The sequence below is a fragment of the Corylus avellana genome, chromosome ca4 (genome assembly GCF_901000735.1).
Source record: "Corylus avellana chromosome ca4, CavTom2PMs-1.0".
NCBI lineage: Eukaryota > Viridiplantae > Streptophyta > Magnoliopsida > Fagales > Betulaceae > Corylus > Corylus avellana.
The window spans coordinates 28,014,591-28,025,122 of record NC_081544.1 but is presented as its reverse complement, the minus strand read 5'-3'; the positions used below and the strand labels follow the sequence as shown (position 1 = coordinate 28,025,122).

At 35.4% G+C, this 10,532-nt stretch overlaps 1 protein-coding gene and 1 pseudogene across 1 annotated transcript; one reads left to right on the top strand and one right to left on the bottom strand.

The window, feature by feature from the left end:
• LOC132179415 (vesicle-associated membrane protein 722-like) lies at positions 1 to 3,271 on the top strand (annotated as a pseudogene).
• Positions 3,272 to 4,882: 1,611 nt separating this feature from the next.
• LOC132177817 (protein SULFUR DEFICIENCY-INDUCED 2) lies at positions 4,883 to 8,277 on the bottom strand. The gene is made up of 4 exons (XM_059590280.1): positions 8,057 to 8,277; positions 6,863 to 7,075; positions 6,055 to 6,210; positions 4,883 to 5,535 (listed from the first exon to the last, which is right to left on the bottom strand). The coding sequence occupies exons 1-4, from the start codon at positions 8,159 to 8,161 to the stop codon at positions 5,128 to 5,130; spliced, it is 882 nt and encodes a 293-aa protein (XP_059446263.1). The 5' UTR covers positions 8,162 to 8,277; the 3' UTR covers positions 4,883 to 5,127.
• Positions 8,278 to 10,532: the final 2,255 nt, after the last annotated feature.

Here is a 10,532-nt window from a genome sequence, read left to right as displayed (position 1 = left end):
TACCTTACCAGTTACCAAAAAATATTATTATACCTTAGTCCAATAGACCCCATAACCACAAGCCCAAACAAATCGCATTTCCTCCTATCCCGTTCCGCTATTTCAAAGGTAAGCGGTAAACCTCTCTTTTTCTTTCTTTCTCTCTCTCTCTCTCTCTCTTTCTAAATATAAATATGGATTTGTAAATCAATACTACTATATATACAACTAGCGTAAAATATTCATTTCCTAGAGTGCAAATCCAGCATTTCGTTCTTCGATCCCATCGTCTCTTGTCTTTGTTTCTGAAGCTTTTGTAGCTGTTGTTTTGGTTGGTTGGTGGTATAGGGTTAAGGTTTTCTGTGGTGTGAGATGGGGCAGCAATCTCTGATCTACAGCTTCGTGGCTCGGGGAACGGTGATTCTGGCCGAGTACACGGAGTTCACTGGAAATTTCACCGGTATCGCCTCCCAATGCCTTCAGAAGCTCCCGGCTTCCAACAACAAGTTCACCTACAACTGCGACGGCCACACCTTCAATTACCTCGTCGAAGAGGGCTTTAGTATGTCCCATCTATATGTATTTGATCTCTTATGTTATTCTTTTTCATCAACTCTCTCATCAGCACCTAATTCTGATCTAGATCTCGGTTTCTTAGATTCACCGATTTTGTTGACTTTTTTTGGTCAGGATCTGTTTGTTTGACCGTTCTACTATGCCTTATATACACACACACACGCGCATATGTCTCTTTACATATATGTATACGTGTGTGAGTTTATATGCGTTTGAATCATGAAGGTATCGATTATGTGGAATTGTTTCTTGATTTGTGAGATTTCGATTTTGTTCTGGATGAAATATGGTTGATCTTTTGATGAATGTTTTGGCGTGGAAGTGAGAGGATCGCGTATAGGTGTAAAGTTATACTTTGTTTGGCCTTAGATACAATCGAGGAAGAGAGGAATTCAGATTTGTATTTTTGTCATTTATGGAAGCTGGGTTAAATTGATTGCCTAACTGAATATTAGTACCAAGATAATACTGTCTTCAGTTAGAATCTCGAGCAATAGGTTATTTTTTTCCCATTGATATCCTATGATGTTTTAATTCCTCACCTTTTGTATTGCTTTTTGAGATTGGTAAGAAGGGAAAAAACAAGGGGAAGTGCTTCCGGTTGGCAGATCTAGTCCTTTGGAGTGGAACTGTACTATCTTTTGCTATTATGCTATGAGAATTTGAGTATGATCACATTTCTCACTCATATGAAATCAATTATACCAGGCTATATGCACCAAACCTCTTTATCGAGTGTAGGCATTCATGTCAAATACTGCTATACGTCACCCCAAAGCTTATGTGGCGTGGTCCCCCAACCATTATGAAGTGTGTTGTAAGCCGCTTTAGAGTATGGGGTGGAGGTTACACTTTTAATTTTTAGCTCCTATCTGAATGTTTCAAAATTGCTTTAATGTTTCTCAGAATGTTGCTGTTTTCTTTGATTCTATGACTTTATGAATGTGGTGGCTTCTTTTTAGAACTTCTCACTGAGAATTCATTGAAAGATAAAAAAGGGGATAAAGTAAGATGTTGCATAATATTAGCTGCAGATTTTCCTACTTTCGCTTCTCGTCAGAGTTGCTGGGTATATAAATAAAAAAGTGAACAAAAATTTCTAACTTAGTATCTATGATGCTAATACTGAACAAATTGCATGTTCTCTCTTTCAATTTTTTTTTTTTCCTTTTTCTTTTTGAGTTGTTGCAGCTGCCTTTCTTGTTAAAATAAAAATGTGGAAAGGATTGTTGGATCATTTTATTGTATCCAAGCAGTCTACAAAATAAAGTTAAATGCTTTGTTGGTTTTAATCCCCAGGGATCACGTATGATTTTGTTTTTTACCCTGCCACTTTATTTTGGATGCTGCAGCCTTTTGTGTAGTTGCTGTTGAATCTGTGGGCAGACAGCTTCCCATTGCCTTATTGGAGCGAGTTAAGGAAGATTTCAACAAGAGATATGGTGGAGGGAAAGCTGCAACTGCCGTTGCCAATGGCCTGAATAAAGAGTTTGGGTATGTATCATCCTTTCTTTCATTTTATAGAGATATGGCTTTGTTTCTTCCAAGTGTATTTTGACTCTTTGGTCCATATTATAGGCCCAAACTGAAGGAGCACATGCAGTACTGTGTGGATCATCCTGAAGAGATAAGCAAGCTTGCAAAAGTGAAGGCTCAGGTTTCTGAAGTCAAGGGTGTTATGATGGAAAATATTGAGAAGGTATGGTGCTACTGGTAGCACTCGTAATGTTATGATGTAATTTGAAAGTCAAATTTTACTGAAGATATAGGCTGCATTTGCATCCATGTTTTTGTTAACCTATGTTATTGGTAATTGGTATAAAATATCAGGCATTAATGTTAAGAAATTGACGTCTGCCTTCTTTCCCTTTTTTATGTTCCATTTTTTTTTTTTTAATATAAAACAAATGCTTCATGTTGTGATTAAGTAAATTCATCTGTTGTGCACAGGTTCTTGACCGTGGTGAGAAGATTGAACTGCTGGTGGATAAAACTGAGAACCTTCGCTCGCAGGTTAGTACTGGAAAATCTTTTTATAGATGAATTGACTGGAAAATATTTTAATAGTCAGATAGGCTCTTGTGGAATCTGTGTATGCTTTAGTTCTCATTCTTTATTTCTTTCCAGTTTTGTTTAGGTTTTCTCCTCTCTCTGACTTGTTGATATTGCATGGCCTGATCCTAACAGTTGGATAATTACTTTGTTGAATATATGTTTTGATGTAATTATACTGGTTCTACATTACAGGCACAAGACTTTAGGCAGCAGGGAACCAAGATGAGAAGAAAGATGTGGTTCCAGAATATGAAGATCAAATTGATTGTTTTGGGTATTATCATTGCCTTGATTCTTATCATTGTTTTGTCTATTTGCCATGGCTTCAAGTGTAATTGATTTGGAACTTCCTGGACACTTCCCTGCCGCCATGCTGATTTGGATTGTCTTGGTAGATTCCTTTCCACCTTGCAGATCCTTTCCCTTGGGTTTTTGATCTTTTAGGTTATACCTGTCCCCGTCTGCTAGCTTTATAGGTTTGGGGAGCATTTGTATTCTGGATTGCTTGTATAGTTGATGTGCTTCAGCTAACGCTAGTAGATAATTTTTTCTATATGTTCTATGTTGTGGATTTTTTTGTTTAAGATGTAATGGGGGAATACTTGTCTGCATATTACTATGTCCTTTTGGAATGCTATCAATCTGTCACATCATTTTTCTTTGTATAATTTCTTCCTTAGATGTTTTGGAGATGGGCAGTGGGGTTGGATGTGTTCTTTCAAGTAAACCAACACAATCTTACTATTACGTTAATTTGGCGCTTGGTTCGTGGCATCTAACATTGTCCCAACATTCACATTCTCAAGAATGTGATGTCTGGGAATTCCCAGGAATGTGATTATTCTCACGTTTGAGAGATTAAGAATCTGATTGAATTTTCAGGAATATGAGATTCTTATGTTGTTTGGTTTACTCCCTAACATCTTAATAAGAAGTATTCATTCTTCCCAAAATATCTTTGTATTTTTCTGTTCAATTATATAATTGATGCAAAAATTTAAAAAATGGGAGGGAAGAAAAATACTAATATAAACAGTTGTTTTTCTTTTATTTCTCAATTTATAAATTGCATATATTATTTTGATTTATTCTTCATTCATAACCAAATAAAACCTATTCATTTTCATTTTTGTGGAATAGAATAGTTCTTCACTTTTATATACAGATTTTACGCCAAGTGTTTTTTTTTTTTTTTGGTGGAATAAAACAATTTCACTTTTATAATAAATTTTACAAATGGTCACAATTAAACTTAAAAAATAACATTAAAAAAATACAACGTCAGCAAGAGTAAAATACAAAAGTATTTGCTAAGGGTAGACTAAAGTTGCCAAGAGTGTGCACAAACTGAAAATGATCGATTATTTGAATAGGAGCAAGTCATGACACAAGTGAACAACTGAAACAATGGAAGTAGTTCTTATGCATTTAATTTTTTCAATTTATTTTCTAGATAAATATTTTGTCCTATTCTTATCTGGTATCTGCAATGAATGCTATTGGCCATCTGCTGTGTGTACCCTGATCAAATTCTCAATGGCTCAAGATCACAGTTGGGCCTTTGCTCATTATTTTGTTTCACGGAAATGCATCTTCGTGATTGATTATGTTAGAGAACAGATTAAGAATAAGGCAGATTTTAGAGATTCTGGTTGAAGGGAGAGGGAGAGTTTTTGTAAGGACGCACATCAGAAAGTTTAGCGCATTATTAATAAAAACATTTAGGACATGTGCATGCATTATTGTTGTCGTTTAAAAGTAAACATTATCAAGACCAAAGGAACGCGTATTCTTACCTGTGTAGAAGAAAATTCAAAGAAATTCAAAGATTACTCCCATCTAAACTTCCCATAAGATCCTTCACGGTAATCTTGTTAATGAGTATACAGTTTCAAGAAATTTTCCATGTGATTGATGGAAGAGAGGATCCTCTCCATTTTAAATTTCCTATTTCCTCCTATTAGTGCATTTAGAATGACAAAATTGTCCAAATTTTTTTGAAGTTCAAATTTTTGGACATCACTACCCTTTTAAATGCACTAACCAGAGGAAATAAAGGAGATTTGAAATGGAGAGAATCATTTTCCGTGATTGAACAAGTACTAGGGTGAAAGTTCAATTCCTGCAATGAAAATCTTTAAACCTAATTAGCATTCACCACATTTCCATTGATGTCTTAGATAAAATTGAGTCAGACTATGGATCAAATGACCTCAAGTCTCTTATGTGCTAGTTACCCCTCTTAATTTTTGTTTTCTTATAACCCCTATCGGACAAAAAAAAGTTGTATATATCATGCCAGCGTTGAACGGGTAAAAGACACAAGTCAGGCGACTCAGGCCCACATACCCGCACAGTGGCCCTTTACAAAGAACGCCTAGAATAAAATATACAGTTGCTTTCGAATGAATGCTCACATATGTTACATAATTGGTACCCCAGATTCAAGTGAATAAGTCCTGACGGTCGTTTTTCTCACGGACAAACATTCACAAAAGGAGGTGAAAGAAGCTCAAATCAACAAGCTAACTGATCTCTAAATGGAGAGATCTCTTCAAAGATGGGCAATCTCCTTGTCCTGATTGGGGCCCATTGGTTCATCAACTGTTCAAGCCCCTCTATGCAAGCATCTTCTATACTTGATCTTGCGTAGTTTGATGATGATGGTGCAGATTGGTACTTCTCTAGTTCCTGCAGCAGCTCCTCTGCACGATTTCTTGACTTGGGGTCTTCGGACCCTGAAACTTTACCCTGCAATACATCTTCAAGACATGTCCTTGCCTCATCATATCGAGATTGCTTGATCAGGCACAGGCACAAGTTGCAAGCCTTGTTAGCATCTGGGTCGATTAATTGAGCTTTGCGATAAACCACTTCGGCAGCCATGTGGTTTCCCTGCTGCATGTAGGCCCAACCCAAGTTTCCCTGCGTGACAGGCTTCCAGAGTCACAGGTTTGTGCTGATAATCTAAATAATGACGAAGGGGAATGAATGGGAAATGCAAGGATAAGACAAAGCTAAAAGCCCTTAGTTTTCTATATGATTTATTTACTCATATAGGATTTACACGATAAAGCATGGGTGAATGTTGAGGTCAGCAGCTCATGCTTATGGAAAGAGAAGGCAAAATGAAAACAGAGAACTCATCACATGCTACGAGCAAACTAGAATATAGGTGAGGCAAAAGAGAAACTCCTGAATTCCATGGGGACATACAACAAGTCATTAGCTTTAGATTTCAAATAAATGTTTTTGGCAAATTGAGGGTCTTTCAGGAAACAACTAACAGAATCTTGAAATATATCAAAAACTTTTGTGCTTGAAGAGTTAAAAACGCAGAATTAGAAAATAAAAAATTGTGATAAAAATCCAATTATTTCACTACACTAAGAAGCTCATACAAGTACTAAAAAACCAGAAAGAGTAATTGATGTTATATAGTACCAGTATCCTGGACGTCTCTTGCTTGATGGTGACCTGGAATTTCTTTCCATGAGAGCGACCTGTTTTGGTAGGCTTACCATTGAAGGCTTCTCCTTGGTAAATCATCCGAAGCTTCTGCTTCAGTAGCTCAATCTGCTCCTCGATTCTCCCACATTTCTGTTAAACTTAATATGGTTACAAAAAGAGAGAAGGATAATGAAGGCCAAGGGAGAACCCCATCTACCCCACCCATGTCTTTTATGTAGCAACACAATATAAGAACCATAAAAGCCACAAGAGTGGAAGTGGCTGCAGACGTGAGCAGATTATTTGCAAAGTGTATAAAAGGTCCAAGGGAATCACGTTGCTTGATTCTGAAGCAGCGGAAAAGGAAAAGAAACTTTGGAATCATTGAAGATTCTAAATTCCCTTCTTTTAACACATTCAACCATACAATATGGAGAGACGTCACGAGCATCAGTATAATGTTCAAAGGTCCAAATTAAGTAAATTGTTTATTGAAATTCCACGATGCCCATCATCTTTGATTGCATCAATAATTCAAGATAAACTGCTGGATATATACTAAATGCTGACCAGAGACAATAAACATGTAAATCTCATGCAAAATACAGGATTATATGTAACACAGTACGTGATAATTACTACCAGCTAGTGGTATACAATCTTTGATGACACAGTACCTGAGAAATAACCGAAAATCCTAAACCGATGAAAAATGGTAAATTCAATCATTTTTAATTATTCTAACAGTAAGTTAAGTAAAAAAGAAAAAAACTTTAAACTTGTTTTGTGCTTCTGTGGATACCTTGTACAGGTCAATAAGGACATTGTCCAATGATTCCTGAGCTTGCTTGGAGCAGCGATTCCTGAAAGCTTTTATAGCTTCAACTGCTTCTTCTGCTCTATCCTGCTGTTTCATAACTACTGCCATGTCTTTGAGGGCACTGTCTATTCTATCACCCACATTTATCGCCTTCCAGAACAACACTATAGCTGCATCTGGGTCCTTCTCAACTAGCTGTACAAAACCAATAGTTTGAGTAACTCATTTAGATACGCAGCTTAAGTTGAACAAAATAGGTAGTTTACTGTTAAACGAAGAAAATAACGAACTCAAGACGCTCCTAGCAAACAAATCTGAGAACAGATTGAGATATGTGCATGTTGGAAAGTTGTGCCAATTACATTTGAACAAAAAACTTCAACCGCCACTTAGAAATTTTTTATTTTATTTTTAGGATAACATGGTATTCCGAAGTTGGTCTCTGTCGTTCACCTCATATTTTCACTTAAGTATTTGGGGAGAGAGTTAATAAAATGATTAAATCATGATTTTCAAAGCAAATGAATATTGATCAACTGAAAAAAAAAAAATGCTTACTCATAATTTTCAAACCACTACTTGCGTCCAAAACTTTTTCGTTAAATATAAAGCAACCATTTCAATATCAGCATTGTTTGCGATTTTTTTACCATTTTCAGCAAAAAGCCAAACATGAATCAGAGAAATCCAGCTACTTTGGGAATTTTGGGTAAATTAGGATAGATAAAACAAGGTTGGATATGACCGCGGCAGGAAAAGTAGTTCAGAGAATTGAACAAAGTCTGGGAAAAGAAAACCCCGGTAATTATAATATGGGAAAGGCAAAAGGCCCACATCCAGCAACGTTTTCCAGTCCCAACAACCAATACCTCTGAAGTCTAAACACAAGTAGGATGAAAAAAAAACACAAAACATTTTTACATACGCAAGTGAAAATTGACAATTCTCTTGTTTAAAAAAGCACCGATTTCATGTGTAAGCGGATAATTTTACGGTACCCGCGGTTAAAGGAAGAGTAATCAGTAAACAATCCACAAGTGCAATTGAAGATTCCAATGAAATAACTCCCTGAATTCTCTCCTCAATCGTAACCAGCAGCGGCATATCACAGATTGGCTTTAAAAAAATTAAAAAAAAAAAAAAAAAAAAAGAAGAAGAAGAAGAAAAGGAAAGAACCTGGACGTGCTTGGCTCGGACGTAAGGGCTATCACCGGGAGGGAGCTTATGAACAACATGGTACAGAGGAGGAGGATCTTTCTCCTCTCCTTTTCTCGGGCTCATCTTCCTACACGGACTTTGTTGGATGTGAGGAACGAAAAGAAAGAGTGCATTTGAAGCTGCGGAGAGAGGGAGCTGGAGGTCATGCGAGCTGTAGGTTGGGAGAGGAATGAACCTGGACGGCTTAGCGTCCGAGTTCGTTTTCTTGTGGATTCGCTTCGTTTGTAGGACCGGATTGCTTGCCACGTATGAGTGTTTGACGCGTGGTAGTCGGGCATATGTAAGCCTCTCTAATCTAAGTAGATAATTTTCTTTTCGGGTTATAAGTTATAACTATTCCTTATTTAACATTTCCTTTTAAAGATATTCTAGTTCTTCCCATCGCAATCATATTCATAATCATGCTTATGTACGGGGGTAGAATCAAAATTTGAAATGAGGGAGGACGAAACTAAAAAAATGAAAATTTTCAAGGATAAAAGGTTAATTTTGGAGGTCCAACTCATAAAAAAACATAAAATTTATTTTTTTTTTAAATTAAATTTTAGAGATTTTAAACAAAAATTTGGGGGACTGGAGGAGTGCTGCCCCCGCTAATGTGACATGGAGTAGTAGTCATTAAATAATGAGAAATGTTTTATTTTTATTATAAAATATGAGTTAATCTATCGTTAAATATGTAATATCACATATATGTTTTACATATTCAATGATGAATTTGTTAAAAAAATAGACAAGAGATAAATGTGTAATAATTATTTTAGATAATTCATTGTTTTAAAAAAATAAGATGTGTTTGGTATCATTCTTTCACACATTATTATCTATCTCTTTTTTAAATACACTATTAAATATTTTGAACCTACATGTGGGAAGGTCTTACATATTTATGATGTATTTGCCTATCTCTTGTATGAAAATGGACAAGAGATGGGGAAAAAATAGACACCAAATATTTCTAAAAGAAAATAAATAAATAAATAAAGACTATTAGTCTATGCCACGTAGTGTGATTTGTACTCTTTCTTTTTTAGCACATGTGGTTTGTCTATGTATTAAATAGCCACCTTGATTTATAAAAGTATCACAAATATTATTTGTAGACATTTTATAAATGCAACTAGTCTTTTTGTTCATGTTCCATCAAAAAATTTAACAGCTTGCCACATCATGGCCTATTAGAGCCTAAAAAATGTCCAAGGGTGTTCAAACAGAGCGGTTATAATCATTTTGTCAACTACTAACTGCTTTGGTAGGCGGTTTTAGGGGTATGGCAAGGCAGTTAATAATTGCTAACCGCCTACGGGGCGGTTAGCACAAACCATTTTATCACAAATGAGGCGGTTAGTGGTTATTAACTGTCTATCTTTATATATAATTATATTAAAATATATATTAAATTTTTTATAATAATAAAATATATAATAGACTATCCAAAACGAGGTTGTTTTGGTGTTTTGGGCCAAGCCTTATTCAAAAACATTGGCTGGCCAACAATTTTTATTTTTTTTTTTTTTTCATCTTTTTTGAAACATTTTGGCCTTAAACCCTTAAAATAAGTCCAAAAATAGCTCAATTAAAGGCCAAAAACACTTAAAAAGCCCATATATATAAAAGGGTTATAAAACCGTCGGTTATTAGATTGAATAACTGGTTATAAAATAACTTCTAACCGCCTAGGCGGTTGCGGTTATTAAAAATCGATAACTACTCAAGGCTGTTGCGATTAACGGTTATAGCCAATAACCGCCGATTATAACCGTTTGCACACCCCTCTGGCAAAAAGCTAGGTGGACCTATACCCCAAGGGTGAGATCTTCTTCATCCCCACAATCCACCGTAGGGATCATCTACTCCTATGACTATGGGACACTTGTTGGGCTCTATTAGGGGTGGATATCGATTCGGTTTGCTAAAGCCATTTTCAATAAGTTAACCTAAATTGTCAATTAAATCGGTTAATTCACCGATAACATTTTGATAAAGATTTATTTCAAAAGTTTCGGTTAAACGAATATTTCAGTTAAAATAAGTTCGGTTTTATCGATTAATCGTGAGCTTTTTTAATTTGGCAAAAAATTGATTGTTTTGAGGGCCCATATTATTTTTTTGGGCTAAAATAGTTTATTGAACCAAACAAATTTTAAATTGACCCATTAATTAACACAATAAGTGTCCACCATATGTATGTAGATAGTTAATTATATTTATTAGGGAAATCATATATAAACTTCTTAGGTCAACACGCTTTTATTAAAAACTCCCTGGGTATTTTTTTTTTTTGAAATTTAGTCCTTAGGTCACTCGAAACTACTAGAAAACTCCCTACCGTTAGTCCACTCAAAACTCCCTGTTTTATCTGATTAAAATATTAATTTTTTTATTAATTTAATTTAAAAAATTAAATCTTAAAAAAAAAAAAAATTGAAGGGTG

Coding starts and splice junctions, on each gene's coding strand:
- LOC132177817 (XM_059590280.1), bottom strand. CDS start 8,161: ATGAGCCCGAGAAAAGGAGAGGAGAAAGATCCTCCTCCTCTGTACCAT. Junction 6,211..6,862: donor TCCTTATTGACCTGTACAAG/GTATCCACAGAA, acceptor TAAGTTTAACAG/AAATGTGGGAGAATCGAGGA. Junction 5,536..6,054: donor AAGAGACGTCCAGGATACTG/GTACTATATAAC, acceptor CCTGTCACGCAG/GGAAACTTGGGTTGGGCCTA.